The following is a 22,770-nucleotide window of genomic DNA, read 5'->3' as shown; positions in this document are numbered from 1 at the left end:
ACACACAGCTCTGGGAAAAAATTAAGAAAACACTCTATATATATTTTTTTTAAATCTGCATTTGTAAACTCTGGTTTAATCCTGGTTCTGCTGGCAGATGGCTACATGTCATGAGAGGCTGCTTCCAGGCTCAAAGTTTCTAAGGCAGCAGTACACAAGAACAAGGTGAAGCAGGAGACACTGGTAATAACCAAAAATCAGCCAGGCAGAGGGCAGAAACAACTTTCTAATGCCAGAGATGACCACAACTTATCTGGCTGTGCCTCATAAATCAGAGAATACCCTCAAGTGATCTTCAAAAAGAATGGGAAACATTAAGTGCAGGTGTGAAGTGCATTGCTAGGACAATTCATAACAGGCTCCTAGAAGCAGGACTGAAGTCTCATAAAGCAAGGAAGAAGCTCTTCATCAGTGAGAAGCAGGGAAGAGCCAGGCTGGAGTTTGCAAAAATAGTGTATATTTTACATAGGCGCATACCCATAAACTGAGAAATGTCCAGAGCTGTATATATAACTGTATATATAACTACATTTTATTTATGTATCATTACTTGTCATTTCTTCCAATGTTATGTTTACATTTGTTTTCATTCCTACACTGTCACATCTCTGCACACCCTGCTACATTTTGCACCTGTAAATATCAGAGCTGAGCACTGGTCAGCACTGCACTGTCTTGGCTTATTGCACTGTTCTGCAATGTCTGCACACACAAGCACTTTATGTCGTTCTGTGTAGCTTTTGTAGCCATGTTGTTTTATGTAACACCGTGGTCCTGTAGGAACATATTGTTTTGTTCGTTTTGTTTCACTGTGTACCAGGATTTGGGCCATTCTGGAATGCATTCATTAATTCCAGTCTAAATCAGAAAATGGAACTGGAGTTGGAATTAAAATCTCCCTGAAATTCAAATTCAATTCCAATCCCCAGTCCCAACTCCAGTTCCATTTCCTGATTTGGATTGGAATTGATGAATGCATTCCAGAATGGCCCCAAACCTTCTGTGTACTGTATCAACTGTAAATGATATAATGACAAGAAAAAGCCACTTGAATTGACTATCATTCGATAATGTTTCTCAAAGGTCTGAATCAAAAACAGTGCTCCCAACTGGACTCTTTAACAACACCATCCCAAAGTAGAATCATCACCAAAAGTAATCAAAGCTAGACTCATTAACGACACTGTCCCAAGGTAGAGTCATTGAAAACACAGCCCCTAAACTAGTAATCAACAACAGTGCCTCAAACTAGACTCATCTTTTAGGTCAAAGGTCATTATTATGATGTATGAAAACTGCCAGTGGATATATTGAGTAAGTTTTATAATCATTCATGCAAACTGGTTTCACAAATATTTTGAGACCCCCCCCCCCTCCACCCAAGTCTCCATTTATGACTTCCAGATGGGGTATGAACTGCTTGCCTCGACAACCGGGTGGGATCCAGCCGGCGCGCTTCTAACAAACGGGCAATCACACCCTGCAGGGACGCTCCCTGCCCGCTCTGAGCATATGGGCAACTCCATGGCAGCCGACAGCCGCGTCTCTGTCACTTGTCATCTTATTTCTCATCCGTTGCATTTTTCTGTAGCAATCTGTGCTGTTTACCCATCCACACAGTTGGTTTTACTGGTTTAAATATTCCGCCCTAGGGTACAACAGCATCCCCCGCTGCGGCACGAGTATTTAGCAGGCCACCCTCCCCAGAGGCGCTAATTCGGGTGTTTGGCACATCACACTCATTCTGCGATCCGGAACGTCTTCAGATGAGCCGGCGGAAGTGACCGCGGTAGAACAATAGACTGAGAAGTGCGGAATGTTAAATATTAAATAGGCCGGGACAGGGGCCACTACGGGGCCATTGTCTGAGCTCGGCGTCACGCATGGGGAGCGTCTCCGGTTTCACGGCATGGCACAGTGAGTGCGGAGTGTTGCCATGGGGACCAGAGGTAGGGGGGAGAAACAGGTGGGGGTGTGGGTGGAGGGTGTGTTACGAACACAAGTACACGGGTGCGTGTGTGTATTTCGGCACACTCAGACTCACACATATCTATATCGCGGAGGTCAGCCCAAAGCCCAGTGCTTCCTCAGCCCACGTCACCTTTTCCTCCAGCCCAGTAAGATCCCAAGGTCTTGCCATCCATGATGCTCAGAAACACAAGCAGAGAGCCCAGCTTTCTCTGACAGATCGGGCATGAGATTCCGGAATCCTGAGTGGCACTACCAACCTGTTACGTTCAAAAAAATCATGGAAAAATACAAATAAGATGGCAAAAACAAGGCAGAGCTGTCGGATTCAGTCAGTACCCATCCCGAGTCGGCTGTTGCCGTGGAGACCCAGGTGAAGCATGCCTTCCGCAGGGAGGGAGATGGAAAACACGACAGGCTCCGTCAGCGCAAAACACGAGGGAAGGTCTTGTGCTGGGGGTAAACATGAGCAGGGAGGGGGACATGGGGTTTAGCGCCCCCTGTGGCAGCAGCGGGAGATGAAAGGAGCTTCACAGAGATTCAGCCACACACATGCAAAATCACCTCCATGCACCACATACTCCATCAGCTGGCCACTATTCAAATTCGAAAAGCTTTATGACCATGAGGACGGTAGCAGGGGGCAGCCAAAGCATCGTGATTAAGGGACACGGTCCACAACGGTCAATGAGCAACTAGATGGACCTTATTCATGAAGGACTGTAGTAGTTCCCATTGAGACATGCCAATCAGTGGTCGACAGCGTGAGTTGCTTTCCCATCACCATGGAAATGTGATGTGGGGGGTGAGGGGCAGGGGTGCATATGTGACGCCAGAAAACGGCGCCCAAAAAAGTGACCCCTCTGTCACGTGTGCGGCGCCCCCTGACCACAAACAGAACGTGTGGATTCTGCCCCCGAGCTTCACAGGATGAACTCTAAAGGGGTCCCAAATCTAAGCCCCCCCCCCAAAAAAAACCCAAATCTAAGCATGAAATGTAATTCAAATGAAAAATGTTCTCAGCTCCCTTTATGTAAATAAACCCATATCTGGCCGTAATGAGATCGCCAGACCTGACAACACCCCCACCCCCCAACTCTCCGATCCTGCTACTGTCTGTCAGATTAACCCCGTATCCCTCAACCTGAGCCAATACAAAGAGGCTCCAATCTATTAAAGGAAACCTTTACACACACAGTGACACACTGACACACTGACAGTCACAAACACTGTCAGACACACAGAGCATCAAAAACACACACACATACACACACACACTGAGCATCAAACACACACACACACTCACACACACAGAGCGTCAAACACACACACACTCACACACACTGAGCATCAAACACACACACACATACACACACATTTGTATTAATATCTTTGAGGGGACTTGTCCATTGATTTCTATGGGAAAAACCCTAAACCCAGCAATGACAACCTTACCCCCTTCCCAGCCCTAATCTTAACCATAAGTAATCAAACAAAATAGATGACTTTTGTTGTCACAGACTTTTAGAAAATTGAGGTTTATATTGTGGGGACCTGAAAAATGTTCCCACAAACTAAAAAGTAGCAGGTAAAAGTAGTGGCCCCCACAATGTAATATATACATAACCCCCCCTGCCCCCCCCACACACACACGTCCCCGGGCTCCTTTGTTCTAAAACCCCATTCACGGAACACTAAGCCACTATAAATATCCACATGGCTCTTGTGGAAAATTGCTTTTGCACCCCAATGCTCACCCCCGCACTTTCACGTACATGGATATTTTCCCGATACATTTACTGGCAACCTATATGGCTAAAAGAATCCAGCGTATAAAGGCCCCCTTTCCGATACAGCTGTGTTTTTTCGTTTCCATCTCCATTTCCCTCTCTCTCTCCCACTCCCCAGCATATGACCCACCCCCCACCCCCCATCTAGTTTGATGAGACAGGATAATGGGAAATGTGCTCATGGGTTACTGGAGCCCAACAAGAGTGTAACCATGTGGGCGGAGCCAGAAGGCAGGCTGGGGAGACATGGGGATTGGGAGGGAGTGGGGGGCACCCATATCAGTGGTATCTGCCCCAGCAGACCTTCGTGTCTGGAGGTTTCCCCCACAGCTGGGCCCGCCACTACAGAGAACATTCCGGAAGCGCCATTTTGACAACTGTTCCACCTGTACCACCATTAAAATCTCAGGCCGGCTGCCATGCGTGGAAGGATGACACATCTAAGGAACCAATCCTACGTGTTTGTGTTTATGAGCGCGGGCAGCATCGTGACGCGTACTGTAAACATGGAGGAGAAGCCGTCCCATCCTGTTATCACAGCGGTAATTTCCTAATCTAAGGTGCAATAACTTGGCCGGCTTGTGCTCGGGTGCAGTCGCGTGCGAAATTGGGAATTTGACTGACACCGAGGTTTTCCGGTCCGTGACTCCAAGGGACTGTCCTCTGCCATGATGAGAATGAAACGACGAGGTCATTCCCCACCAATGGATACTCGCAATCATGATATATCACCTTCCACTGTTCCACATCTGACAGTGAGAAGTGGGTGTGCTGACCCTGTATGCCCACACGAGGTCCCTCTGCAGTGTCTAAGGTCATCACTTCTGCTCGGCTCTATATAAAACACTTTAATGATGTTTACAGTATTGCTGGATATTTTTAACTGTCCTGGTTTAGAAGAGAAGAAACTCACTGTTCTAGATTTGATCTTGTGCATCTATAGTCTAGATTTGACCCTGTGCATCTCTGGCTCAAATTTGACCCCGTGCATCTCTGGTCTAGGTACAGTATGTTCCTGTGTTGTCTTGGTCTAGATTTGACCCTCTGTATCCCTAGTGTAGATTTGACCCTGAGTGTCCTTAGTCTAGATTTTACACTCCTGGGTCAACAGAAGATAATATACCACATACAACAGCATCTATTAATACTAATCGCCAAGTTTAGGATTGACCCAAAGTTTCACATGTCTTTGATCCTGCCTGGGATAGGCTCCAGACCCTCCCAACCCTGACCAGGATGAGCAGTTGGAAGATGATCCCCATTATTATTGGTCTAGCTTAGACTCTAAGACTCACTACTCTAGATTTGACCCCTATCATCAACAGTGTAAGTTAGACCAAGTTTTCTCAACCTTTGGGCCGTGATTCTATAATAATTAAACATGATTTGGTCCGTAATGGGCTGCCACAGGGACTCAGTTGCCCAATGTAAAATTCATGACAGTGAACCCGCTCTAGGTCAAGGAAAATTTCTGAGGGAGACTCCCTCCCCTGGTCAGCGAAATTTACAGAGGTTACCGAATTTACTCGGTGGGCAACCAACACTTTGTAACGGTCAACAGCCAGGCCGTGTGGTTGGAAAGGTTGAGAATCCCAGTGTTACATCCTAAAATTCACTAGTCCAGATATAATCCAAGGCACCACAGGTCTAATCCCTTGACTGCTGGCCCACCTGCAGGACACAGTAACATACTTACCCCGCCGGTATGTCTCAGAAAGTCTCCTCCTGTGTTTCCAGCCTGCAGCCTTCTGGTCAAATTTCTATTTCTTACTACGGAGAACTTGGATAATCTTGGCGAAAAATCTGGCCACAAGTCTAATAAACACAGGATGTAACCAATAAACCGGCAAGAAGCATAAACAGCCGGTCACCACTAATCCTTCAGGGTTGTGATATTTCAGGAGGAAATACTTCAGTACTTCACCTCCACGTTCAGCATGAGGGTGGTGACAGGCAGACAGACAGACAGACAGACAGGCAGGCAGACAGACAGATAGACAGAAAGAAAGACAGACAGACAGGCAGACAGACAGACAGACAGCTCTGCTGTACAATGAAGGCTCAATAGAGGACCCCACTTTATCAATTCATCAATTGCAAACCATTTTAGTTTAAAACATTCTCTAGCTCACAGCAGAAACAATGGGATTAATGGCTGAGACCAGTCAAATGGAAAAGCTTTGGATAGCCGGACCTTACTGTGCCTCATGCTTTATTCTGTTTTCTATTACTACCAACACAACGGACCCCAGGACCTGCACCCACTCACGCCCTGCATAACAAAGAAGGCCGCTAATCCATCACCCCATCTTTGGCTTCCTGCTGGGGAGGGGTTATCAAAAGCAGAGGTGGGGGTGGTTTAGATTAACCTCTTACGTGTCACGGGAAAGGGGGGGGGGGGGGTCACGTGAGTCGAATCTGAGCTGTCTGAACACCCGGGATCCTTGAGATTATGGGATCGACTGTACCTCTATCTGACAAACCCATCCTGACATATGACGGCCATTCGTGGGAAGCCTGGGTCACGCTCCAAGTCTATAAATAAACCAAAAAGCCCCCATACACACCTGCAGGATCATATTGGGGCAATCCTGAGAAAAAGTATGCCATAAATCCATATCTCAAGCCATCGGGGAACCTCCAGAAGCTGAACTTTCACTCTCTATAAACTCGAACACCTTCTACATCACCTGCGGAACCTGCTTAGTACAGTTTCACATTGTTGGGGGTCTTCGTATATTTGCACACGACACACATGAACCTTCAGGATCAAACGCCATACAGGGAAATTCCTACATGGATTAAGTCCCTGCTTAGGATTCTGTTATAGTCATGCCTATGTATTCCCATGAGAACTGCACTCCATATGGAAACCTAAATCTACTTAAAAATGTCCGCCTTGCACATTTTCCCTTTCACGCCTGCTCTGGGTATTCGATCAATTCGACACTTTCTTAGAGCTGCTCGCTTTCAGGGTTTTACACCCCAGGCTGCCAGATCTCTGCCCCCTTAGGAGGAGATTCCTCCACATGCACGGAGTGTCCCCAGGGCACTGATCCAGGATCAGGAAGACCAAGCTAATCCTGGCCCCAGCTGCTCCATGTGATTACACACAGACACTTACTTATGGTGTTTGTGCCCGATCATCCCAGAACACGCTAATGGCAGATGCTAGCATGGAGGAGAGGTTTACGTTTGCCTCACAACAACTGGAAAACAGAAGCATCCTCATTCACACAACACACGCATAACACAGATAACACTCTTACATATGCATGGCACTCACAACACACTCACAAATGCAGGACACACACAACACTCTCACACAAGCGTGACATTCACAACACACTCACACATGTATGACACACACAACATACGCACATAACACACATGCGCATGAAACTTACACTCTCGCATAGACATAATACACATAACACACTCACAGAGGCATGACACTAACACACATAACACACTCACAGAGGCATGACACTAACACACACAACACACTCACAGAGGCATGACACTAACACACATAACACACTCACACATGCATGGCACTAACACACATAACACACTCACAGATGTATGACACTAACACAAATAACACACTCACAGATGTATGGCACTAACGCACATAACACACTCACAGAGGCATGACACTAACACACATAACACACTCACAGAGGCATGACACTAACACACATAACACACTCACAGAGGCATGACACTAACACACATAACACACTCACAGAGGCATGACACTAACACACATAACACACTCACAGATGTATGGCACTAACACACATAACACACTCACAGATGTATGGCACTAACACACATAACACACTCACACACATAATACAATCACCATACACACACACACAAAACACACTTATCTCCTTAGAAGCAAGCACCTATTCATGTTCCGGACAAGGTCAGAAACACACACACATAGACAGGCTCCCTGAAAAATACACGCTAAGCTAAATACACAAGCCAGCACACTGGCAGGTGGGGAGATGGTATAAGAGACCAAAATCAAGCTGGTGGGGGCTGTCATGCCGTAGATTATTTCAGATTACTGGCCAGCTACCCATTTCAAAGCACCATCTCCCATGTGTAACCCCAACCCCCACCATGTGGCACCAGTCATGGTCCAGGGTGCCCATGTCAGCTCATAACCCCCCCAGGCACTATAAGGGGGATCGAATATGATGCATGCTGCTATGGCTGAGTATGAGTGTTCACTCCATATTTCATTGGCCTTACTTTGCTTTCCTTACATGTCTCCTGGGATTTAACTGATTTATTAGGATATATATGCAATATTGTATTTCTCACCCTACCAATAACTAGCAAAGTACAACCAGTGCTCCAGTGCTACATAGATAGATTATAGCCATGCCTGCAGGGTGGATGATTATATGAACAGGACCACGGCATCATAAGAAGCCTCGTATAGCTTCTTCCCCGAAGTATTTGTGAAGCATCAGCACATTAATGAGTTATGGGTTGTACTCATGGGTGTATTCATATCGGTCCACCCAACCTCACATCCTGGTCAAGGAAGCTTGGAGCCAATGACAGGCAGCACAGGGCACAAGGCTGGGGTCCACCTTGGATGGCATGCCAGCCCTTGGGGACTCTCCATTCATTTCTTTGGGTATAACCCTAATCTCAGCTATCACAGCCCTGTGGGGACTCTCCATTCATTTCTATGGGTATGACCCTAATCTCAGCTATCACAGCCTTAACCTTAACCATAAGTGACCAAACAAAACATAAGACTTTTGCTGGCATTTTTAGTTTTAGATTTCTATAAAATTGAGGTTTATATTGTGGGGACCTGAAAAATTTCCCCGCAAGCTAAAAAGCAGCAGGATTTACCACAATGTGGGGACAGTTGATCCATCTCAATCTCTTTCTCTACCTCTTTACTCTCGCTCTCCTCCTGTCTTCCCCTCCCTCTCGCCCCGCTTCCTTACTCTGCCCCTCATTTGCTGTATCTTCTTTCCCCCTCTGTCTCTCTCTCTCTTTCTCTCTCTCTCCTGGTGTCAGTCCCTCCCTCATGCTAAAACGCCCCCCCCCTCCCCCCCTCCCCCCCTCAGTGTGCACACCCACCTGACAGACCGCCAGCTGCGAATCAGAAGCCGTCCCGCTCCCCTAACTCCCGTAAGGAGAGCGCTGTGCCCCGGAGCGATCCACCAGGAATGTTAATTACCGCATCGACCGCTTCCCCGTTCCCCGAGATCACCGGTGGCATTTCGTCCTGCAGGCTCTCCAGCGGCCCCCCATGGAGCGTTCGCACAAAGCTACTGTTTTCTTCTTAATTACTTAAGCACCTCTGTTTTAATGATATTCTCTATTTTTATTTATCGTTTACATACCTGGAAAGTTTATCTTAGGTACCTTTTATAATAAATAGTGAACTCTGGCTAAGTGGCATGTGAAAATTATGCATGTGTTTGTATGCGTGTGTGGGTCATGTATATATTACATTGTGGGGACCAAATGTCCCTGCATTATTATAAAAACTTGTTATTTTGACTTTGTAGGGACCACCTTTTGGGTTCCCACAAGGGGAAACTCAGTTTATTCCACTGTACCTGCCCTACGTGTGGTCGCTCACACTCACGCACACACACATGTGCTCAGAGAAGCTGTGAAACTCCCACACTGTGTCTCAGTTTAAAATCTGTGACTACCACCAAAAAACTAAAAATGCCAAAAATGATGTATTTTGTTTGGTTACTTATGGCTAAGGTTAGGGCTGGAATTAGGGGGTAAGGTTGTCACTGTTGGTGTTACGGCTTTTCCCAAGGAAATGAATGAACGGTCCCCACAAAGACATTAATACAAACGTGTGTGTGAGTGTGAGTGTGTGTAGCCGCTCCCTCGCCCGTCACCCTTCTCGCAACAAACACCCAAAGCGAAGCCTCTGATGCCACAGCGTCGGATATCAGAAGCGGTAGCGCGCTTTGGCACGCTGGCACAACAGCAGAACCATCGGCGCCACCAGCAACGTGACAGACCATGCGAGCAGCGACTGCGGATCTCTGAGCAGGGGGCCGGACCCCATGTCACAGGCGTTGACACCCCATACCTGCGTTACACTGGCTGCTGGAGCCTCTAGAGCAGGGTTCTTCAAATCTGGACCTCGATTCCAAATCCAGGCCTTGTTTTCAGTTCTCCCAGGTAGTTAGTTTAATAATTACTGATTCTGATTGGTCAGAGGCTTCACACCTGACTGACAGGTAAAGGAAGGCTGGAAAACCAGCAGTGCTCGGATCTCGAGGACCGTGATTTGAATAATAGGGCTCTAGAGGAAGACCTTGGCCCCCACCCCGCAAATAACACATTTGTTACAAATGATGGCAGTACATGACATCGTAAGAAGAGCCCAGCTCAGAAAACTTTGACGGTGTAACCCAAGTGAAACACAGACTGCGCCCTGCCGAGCAATGCCTATTGGAGGAACAGCCATGGAACATTCCGGAGCCAATCGGAGGCGCTCATTAGCTACGCTGAATAGCCCGCCGCAGCTGGTGAGTGACAAAGGGGTAGCAGTGTATATCTCCCATTACTGAAACCTCGACAATATCCCCTTCGGATTATAGCGCAATGCAACTAAATTAAGCTGCTCCTGGGCATTAGGCTACATGGCACTAAGAAACACCCCGAGCCAGAGAAGGATAGAACCAGGACATTGAGAACTAGCAGAAGCCATGTATAGGAAATGCTGCGCGTCCCTGGTAACCAATCGGTTACAAGGCCACACCCCTAAAGCCACACCCCCTGCCTTATGCCACACCTACTGGTGGAATTTTGAGCGCAGTCAGCCGTGTTCTGGCCCTGCCCACAATCCCTGATGCAAACAGCTATAAACAAACTCATCTTGGATGGGAGCTGTGAGATCTCGAGCGCAAAACAGACTGGCCCAGACCTTACCTGTACGGCACAGGTTGGTCCTCCTGCTTCCCTGGTCAGCAAGAGCTATCTGTGTGGTCACATGGTGAGCAGATGGATTAAGGACTGCTGTCTCCGTGGCGACAATCACCCGGGAGTGACTGGGCGAGCTGTTCATCCAGACAGACCTTGCGCAGACCTTGGATTAGAAGATAACCATCCCCCCCCCCCCCCCCACACCTCCACCACCAAAGTCCAGTCCATCCCCCATGTCTTGCATCAGCACACTGCCAGAACAAACCTCCTCACTCCCACTACCTCTAAATCTTCTCATTATAACGAATAAAATTCAAATTCTACCTGTGAAATGTAAGGCCTCCAAACTAATGCATTATAATTAAAAAATGAGTTTTAATCCATGCTAATGTTACTTCAAAATAAAGTTCTAATCACCCTTCAATCATTGACATAAACACACATTATTATTAGACTACTTGGTTCTGATCTTTGAATGCACAGGTGACACTTATGGGATACACCAGCTGGAAGTTTACATTAAAGCGTTTCTGCATTACATATTTCATACAAGCAGACACTTTTCACTGGGGGCCTCCCTTGACACAGTCTTCTCCCTCTAGATTCCCACATCAGCGTAAGCAGCACGCCATTGGTTACCTGTCTGCGATGTTGCCGGGATGTTCATAGCAACCAATACGGCCGCTGAGGCAGTACCCATGACCATGCCTCAAGCATCCCCACCCTCTCCTGCATCTAGCCTCTAGGGGGCAGCATTTGTGAGAAGTGATGGGACAGTGCGTACAGTGGAACACAGTAGCTGAGACACAGTGTGGGAGTTTCACAGCTTCTCTGAGCGCGCGTGTGTGTGTGCGTGAGTGTGAGCGACCGCGCGTGAGGCAGGTACAGCGGAATGCAGCAGGTGAGACACAGTGTGGGAGTTTCACAGCTTCTCCGGGCGTATGAGTGTGTGCTTGCACTGGGCATCCGAGCTGGAGAAGCATCCGAAAAACTGAAATAAATCTTGCCGAACGGCGCCTCGCAGATCCATGCCTGATGCACCGGCCAGTGCAAAGCACCACCTTAATAAGCTTAGTGGAAAAAGGGAACATTAATCCACGGGTAACATCGCAGGTCAATTACGCATCCCATAAATTTGCTCCTCAAGGAACCCAGTGAGCGAGAAGGCAACCCACACGCGAATTACCCGCACGAGGATTACCCGCACGAGGATTACCCGCCACGTAAGACCGAGGTCATCCAGTTACAACGTGCTGTGGCTCGTATGTCTAATTGAACTCCGGTGCCTTTAAGGGTGCAGAACGCAGGCTGCACTTCTGTCTTTAATCAACCTGGCCGAACACAGTCCAGGACACAGTCGCTCAATGCATTTACCCTACTGTGTTTGCCCTTCCAGGAAACTCTCTCTGTCCTGTTTACTTGTTTTCTTGTTCATTTGCTTGATTGTTTGTGTGTGTCACTAAATAATTCAACCAGAAGACAGGTAGTTAAAAAACAGGGGGCTGCTGTTGGACCCTAGAGTGTGATTAATCTAAATTGCCTTAGTAAAGGACGGTAATGTATTCAGACTAAGGGCTCATTATTTACGACAGATAAAGAGCAGCTCCAGAGCAACAAAATACCATTTATGTCTTTATTATTGATTGTTATTTTTTGAGTGCAAGAATTCCACAGAATATATGGCACGGCAGATGTACGTGTGTGATGTACACTTAGAGTGCCCGTTTCTGCCTCTGGCTGTATGCGGTGGTATGCGATCCCTGGCCCAGTCTTTCCCAGAAGGCCTCTCTCTCTAGCTCTGTTGGGGGGGTGGTTCACTCCACCCCCGTTTATCTCTCCCTCCATTTCGCCTCCTTCATCTCCATCTTGGCTTCCTGCCTATCGCCCCCGCAGTAGAGCACAAAAAGAGACAGGTCAGTTTGAAAGCGGGGACAAATATTTCCCAGAGAGTCACAGTTGCATGATGGCAGCCCCCCCCCCCCCCCGTGAAAAGAGGTGATGGGTCCTGGCCACCAGCATGAGCTTTTCTTAAACTTGTCAGCATTTTACCCCCTTTTCACTCAGAATTTGCGCATGGATGTGTGAATAATGCCAAGAATAAAGTCGTGAAGTTTCAAAACACACATTTAATTCTTACTCCTCACATAACACATCACATGACACTAGCCTCCCTCTCATTAGCATGTTGGCGGTCTTTAGCATTTTAGCACTTTAGTGCATCGGCAGCTGTTACCGCATTAGCATGTCAGCAAATGTTAGCATGTTAGCACGTTAGCAGTGGTTAGAGAACATTCCACATTAGCATTTGTTAGAGAACGTCCCACGTTCGCAGCGGTCAGAAAATGTTCCACATTAGCGTTTGTTAGAGAACGTTCCATGTTCGCGGTGGTTAGAGAACGTTCCACATTAGCGTTTGTTAGAGAATGTTCCATTCTCTGCCCTGCATCCTCACAATTGACCGCCACATCTTGGTCCTTGTTGTCACTCGTGTTCTCGCCAGCAGGGTGACACCAGGCAGGAGTAAGCATAACGCGGACGCTAGGGGAAGCACGACTCTGACATGCTGGCATTTGTAACCACATGGTTACTTTGTGGTGTTGCTGTGGCACAGGTATGTGTGCTGCCCAATTACAGATTGAATAGTTTACAGCGCTTTAAGTACCTTCAAAAACGATGCACCAGCATTGCTGGAGATGAAAGAATTTAAGGGGGTTAGAGCTCCCTGACACCCTATATTGGACCCTTGGTAACAGGCGGATGGAGTAATATGTAAACACTCAAAATAATGTTGATTCCAAGGCATTACAATGCAAGTCTCATTGTCAAATTGAAGGGCCAATGAAGAGCAGCTTATTAGCATAAGACACACCCCCCTGGGATGGAATGCTAGAAAACAGGAGGTGGTCAGGCACACGGCAGCCCGCAGCAGCCTCACATCTTGGTAACCGCTAAGCCGGTGTTACTGACGCGGTGGGAAATCTGTGACATGGGCGTATAAGAGATCGCATCGCTTCAAAGGGACTTGGTCTCGATGAGCCTCTGAGGGGGAGGGGGGGTTAAAAATACCACAGCTGGACTGGCACGGTGTGAATCCCATGTGAGGTGAGAAACGGGTCCTCCTCACAAGCAGAGCAGGTGGTTTCACAGATGCTGGAAACATCTAGGATGTGCTCTCAACCGACACTCACACACATTATGCCAGTTCCTGTGGACAGGATTCACACCCCCCCAGGAAGCCAGAATGGTCCCTCCCAAGCACACGGGCAGAAAGCAGAAATATGTGTGCGCGTGTCCATGTGTGCACAAGATAAAAAGATATAGACACACATACATATAAAGAGAGAAAGTGCATTCTGGTTAGATAAATATTGGACTCTCCACTATTGTGTCCCTCCCATGGCGACACAAAGCTGCAGGGAGCCTAGCCTTTATGACCTGGAGAATGCTGGTCCGAGAATGCGGCGCCGGATGGACGGGGGGGGGGAAAAGGCGGCCCCAGATTCTCAGACATGGAGCCACACATCTGCACATGCCCCCTGCAGGCTGACAGGAGGCTTGCACTGCTGCCCACTATGAGGTTGCTGCACCGATGGAGTAGGAGGGGGTGTCCTGTGGTACGAGCCAATCGCTTAAAGCAAGGGCCAGTGCCAGGCCATCTGGCGACCTCACCACCTCAGCCCACCAATCGGATCACATCGGAAGAACTGTTTGATACCCCTCAGCCATATACAGCATTCCTGGGAGGGGGTAGAGGGCTGGATCCCCCCCCCACATTACATGGACAATCCTGCCTGACTCCTTCTGAGTGTCAGCAGGATGCGATGAGCCTGAGACTTGCCTCACGATGCCTATCCACACCCCCACACCTCCACCCCTGGTGGGTTGTAATGAGGCCCCCCAGTAAAAGAAGCTCTGCCATCACTAGGAAAGTCCCCCCCCCCCCCAAGTGCCCCAGTTATATTTATTAAAAATGCAGAAATGCTAAACCTGCACTGTATTTCCTGTTACGGGCAATCAATCACATGTGCAGTTAACCTAACCCCGCCCCCCCATCCCAGCCTCGGCCAACTCCAGGCCTTTCCATGCGAACTGGACATGCCTTTTCAGAGAGCGGAGCCCGGTCCGATGGCAGAAATATCTCCCCCAAGACTAATGACTCATTAGTGCCACCCTCATTAGCCACCACTGCAACCTGCAGTTCTGTAGGGTGCCCAGGAGGGGTCACTGCAAAGTGCTATGAAGGAAGAGGGGGAGAAGGAAGTGGCAGAGGGGAGCCCAGCTAACGCGGAATCTGTGGGCTATTTTATTAGACAGCAGAGAAAGAGACAGCGAGGAAAGCAGGGTGGCTGTCGACGTGACAGAGGAATGACGGGAGAGAAAGAGAGGCAGAGAGAGAGAGAGAGAGGGAGAGAGGGAATGGCAGCGGGGGAAATGGAGCAGGTCTTGGGGACGGCTGTGCATTTGTGCTCCTTAACTGAGAGTGACGTGCGGCTGGCTTGTGGGGGGGCGGTTATTGATCCAGCCTGCTGTCGCTCTCAGTGAATATGGGGGGTGGAGCGGTGTACACACACACACACAGACACACAGACACACACACACACACACACACGCATACACACACACACAGACACAGACACACACATACACACACAGACACACACATACACACACACACACAGACACACAGACACACACACACACACAGACACACACACACACAGCATTAGCCCAGCGCCACATGGATAAACACGTACCCAGCTCCTCTCTCCAGGTAGTAGCAGACAGCTGCAGCAGAGGTTAATTGATTGGATCGATAGCCAATCACCCGTGACGTGCTGCCCGACTCGCTCGCCACCTGCGGACTCCACTTGGTGGTGCGTATGAATGTATGTCTGCGCCCACGGCTGAGCCCGGAGCTGCCATGGTGGTCGCTTAGTGCTGCCATAGAGCCTTGACTGTCAGCGTAAGGTCCCAGCACGCTTACCGCCAGAGGTGGGACTCACCACAGCAACTTCCTGTTCTTTCATCATCTTTTATCCGATCTAGCACCATAAATTGGGCTGGAACCAACACTCTTTGGGAGTGACTAATCGCGTGGGGGGGGAAACCCCGGACTTTGCTGAAGTACCGTGATCCACCAGCAGGGGACCGTGGCCATGCAGAGCAAGCTCACAGACCAGCTGAATTCCCTCTGTGCCCTGGGGGATGTTGGATCCAGTGCCCAAAGTTTCCTCCTATACAGACTACACCACAAAAAGAACAAAGAGGGACTATTTTGGGGTCTCTTCTTGATTAGAGACATGAAGCAAGATGGAGTCCAACCCAGCATAGATGCGAAGGCAGGCCTCTGCTTAGAAATCGAGTCGGGGCAGAGCGGCCTGCTCAGAGAGGAGGGTTACACACAGAGACACTTTATCCTGCAATGTGGGGGGGGGGGGGGGTGTGGAATGACCCAGACGAGTAAAACTCGTTTTTAGGAAATCAGCACAACCCTCCCGTGATTCACTACTTGAATGCCTCAGTCAGGCCACATGTACCAGGCGCAGGGATGGAGCGTGGGAGAATATACCCCCACCTTCGTGAACACTGTCCGCGAATGTCATCATCATTTCCACCTTTAAATTACACTGTCATTACTTGAACACATTTATAACCGTAATGCTCCGTCAATATTAATCTCATTTTGTACCAATGAAACTTGAGAGTGAGCAGGTAGGAGAGAGATGGGTCTGGAATGCTAGCATGTGCCGTCAGGCTAATAAGGAAGCACCGCAGCAAGGAGGCATCCGGGTTAAAGGTGACACGCCCCACTACCGGGCTGGCTGGGGTCCTGTGTCTGGGGCTTGTAGGCTGACCAATCAGGTGCCTGCATGGAAGGAAGGGGGTACCTGTGACAGGTACACAAGCCCGGGCTGCCTCCTCCTTCCTGTGGTGAAGATTTGTTACACGCAGGTTTGTCAGCAGCGACTCACAGTCAGGGAGGATGAAAAAAAATATGTTAATGAACGGCACGAGGAAATCAATGGATCCATTTATAATCTCAGTTACAAACAACGGCACAGTAAGTGACCCAGACGGGCATCGGTTTTCCGTGGTGATGCCGTCTGGCAGCTCCTCCGCACAAAAGGGACCGGTGCCTGGTCTCCTAGCAACCCCTGCAATCCCATCCCTCCTCGTTGCGCTCTCTCTCCCTCTCCCTCCCTCTCTCTCTTTCCCATTCTTCTGGAATTCTGTGCTTATCGTGAATCGGAGTGAGCGCAGATCTTCCAGAACGTCGGCGCATTTTCTGGAGCCGAGAGCTTGAACTTCAGCAAAATGGGACCTCTTTGGAGACAGACCAGTCAAGGTAACTTAGAAGGAATGTGCAAAACATCTGGAAACATCTGGATTTCTACATTCAGACAACAGCAGACCTTGGAAAGCAGACCGGAGTTAGTATCCATATGTCGGCTATAAGATGCACCTGCCTTCAAACGTCAAAACAGCTCTTGTTCCCACATTCCTCATTGTTTATATCCAGGGATGTTCAGATTTTTCACCCCGACATGTTTCCTGGTTTACAGGTAAAGGACCCGTGCTACTGTAACCTTGGGAACGGTATCCCTGTATGAAATACCATGAAAAGTGACGGTATAGCAGGCCCGAGAGATCTCAGCATCCCATGGTGGACAGTCCGGCCAGTAGCCTGACCACTAATAGCCCAGTCAGGGCCCTAAAGGCGGCTCTCTGATTGATTGGCCCAGTTCGGCATCATCCACCTTGCCACACGTTGTTGTGATGCCAGACTAGACCGTGTTCATTTTCTCAATTAATTAATATAAGGATGGAAAGTAGAAGGATGAGAAATTTCGCCCCACAGAGAGTGAGCCAGAGAGGTGAGTCTGCAGCATGAGTAGTGGGGCACGTTCCCCTGGCAAAGCCCTGACCAGCTACAAAAATACCCCCTCCCCCCACTCTTGACTCCCTCAGTGCTTTCCCACAGTCGACATCGAGTTCTGCCTGAATGGGACGGAGTCCTGATCCCTCCCTGATCTGTGTCCCGGAGGAGGAGAAGAAGCAGGCAGACAGACAAGGCGTCATGAGATGGAGACGGCAGCGCCGACAAGAAAAGTCATACAAACACACTCACAAAGGGAATGTGCAAAGAACCACATCAGCTTAAGAAGTGTGCTAAAAAATGTAGCATCACTTAGACAGGCTGTGCCAGGGTCAGAGGCAGGCAGGTCATGGAAAGATGGGGAGCCACAAACCGTGACGGCCCACAACATGCCTGACAAATGGGCACTTAATCACTGGCTAATCGCCACATCACCGTCACCAGATAAGCAGGACGAATGCACTGATAACCAGTACAGAAACGTCTACTTCATTTCAGACAATTCTCTACATTTAAATTGTCCATAAACAGTGTCTAATAGCCCCTGGCTCCCACACGGCCAATTTTATGGTAAAAGAATGATGCTTATTAGTCTGATTTACGGAGGGAAACGAGATTTCGTTCACAGACTGCCAAACCTCGTCTCAGTTCAAGAATGAAAACAGAGGAAAGCAAAGCAACATCCTCGCTCAACGATTAGGAAGGGCTGTCGAGGCATGGAGCAGACGCGGCCCGGAAAGTGTCACCAGCCCATGGAGTAATACAGGCCACATCCAGAGGAATTCTGGGTAATGGGCCTTTCAGCCAATCCTGGGTTATGCGCCAGGTGGGCCAGACAAAGTGACCCTCGCTGTCCGGAAAATGACTTCGGTCAGAGTGATTTGGATTAGACTCACCTCCCCCCCACGCATGCACTCCCCACAGCTTTCAATTAGGGAAACAATTACGGCATGATCCAGGGAGAGCTGATTCTACTCAAGGTGACATGAACAACACCTAACGGGCTGCCCGGTGCCGAAATCACCGACCAAAGGGAGTCGACCGGTGGCGTCTCGTTGGCCTCTACCAACCCCCATGGCATCTAAGACACAGGTGGCTGGAAACAATTCACACTCCCCACTGCCTGGCATCCAGCAGGAACATCCTCCGGCCAACGAGTCTACCTGTCCCCCGTTTTGGTATCTGGGGTCTTAGCCCCATCCTAGGCACTAGCTTGATGGCACAGACCATCCCGAGCTTCCCGGGGGACCTCGATAGTGGTGAAGTCCTGCGATTGAAGCTGAACTGGGCCCCCGTGGAGATTCCATCAATGTATCCCTCAGGACAGTGGTCGCCAACTGGTCGATCGTTATCGACAGGTCGATCTTCAAGACAATTCCTAGTCGATCGTGACAATCAGACCGTCACCTTCACGCCCCCACACCCCCCAGCAAAATATTGGTATCTCCCCAGATTATTTTCTTTGTAAAAGTACCTCTCATTTTTAAAATAAATGGTTGGAGACTATTGCCTCAGGAGGTGGGACTGGCTAAAGACTTTCAATCCAATATTTCATTGCTGTTCTTTTCCTAAAAGGTTAATAAAGGGAAGCTTGGTTTCAGTATAGATAAGCGTGCCAAACTTCTGCTGTTAACATTCTGGGTGATCCCTAATAGGTCTGACACCTGGATGTCGACCATCAGGACTGTGGATTTGGATCTGGCTGAACTTTACTGATCAAACACAGAACTGAAGACCCTTCACATCAGAGGAATCGATGCCACAGTCTGCACACTTTAATGGGAATCCAGGTATAATGTGAATGTTTCTGAAAGGACTGGGGATGGTAAGGGTTGTGGACACCCTTCCTTAGGGGAACAGAGAAAGGAAACCCAGAATCCCGATAGGACAAGATACCCAGAAAGCTTCTGCTTGGAGGACACAGGCCAGGGCACAATCACGCCATGCTCATTATTCATCTGGGGGTGGGGACCGTGAGGACAGGAAGCCAGGGGACTTCATACGGCCACCTCCTCTGCCCCACCCGCCTGTCTCACTCTCTCTCTCTGACCCCACACATAGATTAAAGGCAAGTCGAATTTTCAGGCGTTTTCACCCTAATCCTATTAGCAAAGATTAAACACACTTCCCCACTGCCTCCTCCCTGCACACCTACACTGTAATCGATATTATTTCAGCCACTGTGCTGCTCTGCACCTGGGAAATAGAGCTGTACACATATAAACTGTTAGAAAAAATAAATAGCATTCAAAGGGGGTGTTCCGTGCAGGATTGGGATAATAAAACTACCATAGGTGATCAGAATTCATTACCGCTGTTTCTGTACCGCATAAACTAAATATGACGAAGCACTTAAGCGTCGGGCGCACGTAAATCGATACGAGAGAACCTGTGAGGCCATTTCAGAGCGGAGTCTGCGCGGCCCGTCGTTAGGAGGCCGGCTGAGTGCTGCGATCGATAGTAAATTAGCTGATGACAGTGTACCGTTATCCAAACACGGGAGGCTTGCCATGGAAATGCCCCACTTTTCAAGAAGATAATGCCTGCTTAGACTGAAGAGGGCGGCTACTCCGTGGACAAGCGACCTCCAGTGCAGAAACCTGTGCTTGGTTATGCTATGAGTTTAGACCGGGTTAAGTTAAGTTGTATAAAGCATGCAGTATTTTAAACCGGGAGACTGACGCTCAGTGCATGGCAAATGCACCGTACACCACTCCTGGTAAGGACAGCATGGAAGAAAAAAAACAGCCTTTGATCTGGGCCCAGCATATAGTAACGCTAAAACAAAATGCAATTACAAAACGTCTGTACGATTATAATTTCATCGGGTGTGCGTGTGTGGGAGGCTGTAATCTCAATTAGGACGTGCCTTTTCCTACGAGATCAATTAATGCAGAATTACTGACGTTTAGAGAACCGAAAATGAATGAATGAATAAATGAGCTAAAAGGACCGGGAAGCACGCTGGAGGAGAAGATGGGTTGTTATTTTAGATGCAAATACGTACAGAAAGTGGGAGAAACGACAGGTGTAGCGTCCGGCTCAGGGCGGCGGCGCTTCGCTCTGCAGCTGTCACACCTCCAGACGGCGAAAAATGCCCATCATCCACATCCATTGCATAAATACAGCCAAACAACCCCATTTCTTGAGAATGTATATTAATTTGGCGGCTCCACTCCCTCGCAACCTCCATCCACCCCCGACCCGGATGACAGCTCCCACTAATTGCTTTTGCGTTTATAATTAATTGTATTAAAACCTTTCTTATGTTTATAGGCGAATAGGGTGCACCTGCCTTTCCGCTATTTTCTTTTTAATGTCATGCCACGGACAGCCGCGAAATCCATCTGTGCAAACGAACTGAAAACAAAGCCTCGCCTTTTCGGCAACTAATAAGTCTGACATGGTGTGTAGCAGCTTCCAGATGTGGATCCCTCTCGGCACAGTTCATAATTATATAATCCCTAACCCTGAGTGTGTGCTACTGTGGGTGTTAACATTACCAACGGCCCGTTTGGCACCACTCGTCGCATCTTACTCGAAATGTGTGTGTGGAGGCATATATATATATATATATATATATATATATATATATATATATATATATAGGCATATATATATAGGCATATATATATAACTGCGTTGAATTACGTTTTTCATGTTCATATTCACTGCTTTATCGGGAACAGTGGCTTATCGTTGCTTTACCACTGAAATACTCGCACTATACGAGGTCTCTTGACAGCACGCAACCAATGGTCAATTAATAATTAAACGCACATCCATGGGCTCGATTTTGTTAGTCAAACGCGCTAATAACATTTCATAAACTGCACGAGCAAATATGCAAGGAAGCCGGGTGCTTTTCTGAAGCGGTGGGAGAAGAGCGCTTGTATGGCTGCGGGGATGTAGGACCAGCCCCCGGACGGAGCAGCTCCGGACTAATGCGTTTGTTGCCGGCTCCTCATGAGCGCCAGGCTCATTTCTGTCCGCCGATTGAAGCGGAAAAGCTCACCCGGGGCTTGCCAAGCCCAGCACGTTTCGGGGTGTCCGGGAAACAAGTCATATCTAAAAGCACCGCGGGTCATGTGCAAGCTTGGGGCGGATTTCGCGTATTTAAATACTGGCATCTAATAGACACGAGCTGCGAGGGTGTGAGTAACCAGCCCCCGTTATATATAAAGCGAGAGACATGAACGCATTTCTCCTGATTCAACTTCCAGCCGTCATTTAGATATGTTAAGATGCGTCAGTAAATAAGCAGGCAGACAGGCATGCGGTCTTACCTTTCAGCCATTTCCAGTACTTTCCCGTTAAAACCTGATATTAATAATCCCTGGGATGTCACCCATGGTGCCCGTAGGCTCTGCAGCCGCAGTCAGTCGCTTCCCGTCGATGAAGCGCGCGCTGCCCCTCCGCGGTTCCGTCACCAGCGACAACCTGACATCACGCAGCAGGCACGTTTCCATGGCAGCACGCTTACGCAATATTTTAATAGTGATATTTGTCGTCGAGGTGCTGCCGTCACCACAGCTTTAAGCACGCTTTATAACATAACGTATATTTTTTATATATGTACTTTAAATTGAACTTCAGGTTTCACTAAATAGCAACAGCAACATATTACTAAATATTTGCAAACTAAAGTTGTTTTTGCTAAGTTTTGGAGTGTAAACGCAAAAAAAGTCTGTTTTTTTTTCAAGTATTTGATTTTATGGATAGATAATATTACTTATTTTGTTTTTTTATTTAAATGAATCCATCCACCTTCACACTGCTCCTACTTGACAGGGTCTCAAGCAGTTTAATTCTGGGCAGGATTAATTTGTTCTCAGCTCAGTGGTGAGGCACGAGGCACCTTAAGTGTAGAATGAGGTGTTAATCACGGACATCTGGTGTTGAGCACTGCGTGAGTTAAGGAAAGTGTGAATATAGCGACCTCTGGTGGCTTTATTTATTAATTGGGTTTGTCCCTGATGCAGTCCCTGACATTGTGCAGACATTCACTACTCTCTCTCTCTCTCTCTCTCTCTCTCTCTATATATATATATATATATATATATATATATATATACGTATATATAGCACTCAAAAGTTTGGACAAAAGAAGCAGCATACAAAGGAGAGTGATGTGATAGTGCCACATCACGTGACTTAGACATCCAGTGAAAATGGTTTTAGAAGAGACTGACC

General features: G+C 48.2%; 1 protein-coding gene across 2 annotated transcripts in view; it reads right to left on the bottom strand.

The window, feature by feature from the left end:
- Positions 1-21,958, bottom strand: part of arhgap39 (Rho GTPase activating protein 39) — a 47,938-nt gene extending 25,980 nt beyond the window's left edge. For both annotated transcript variants that reach the window (XM_072710571.1, XM_072710572.1), the window contains exon 1: positions 21,864-21,958. In XM_072710571.1, coding sequence (XP_072566672.1) covers positions 21,864-21,874 — 11 coding nt within the window. In that variant the 5' untranslated portion in view covers positions 21,875-21,958. The remainder of the gene's footprint in view (positions 1-21,863) is intronic.
- Between the last annotated feature and the right edge of the window lie 812 nt (positions 21,959-22,770).

The sequence above is a fragment of the Paramormyrops kingsleyae genome, chromosome 4, assembly GCF_048594095.1.
Source record: "Paramormyrops kingsleyae isolate MSU_618 chromosome 4, PKINGS_0.4, whole genome shotgun sequence".
Classification (NCBI taxonomy): Eukaryota; Metazoa; Chordata; class Actinopteri; order Osteoglossiformes; family Mormyridae; genus Paramormyrops; species Paramormyrops kingsleyae.
The sequence above is the reverse complement of the archived record's forward strand: the minus strand, read 5'-3'. Positions and strand labels throughout refer to the sequence as shown.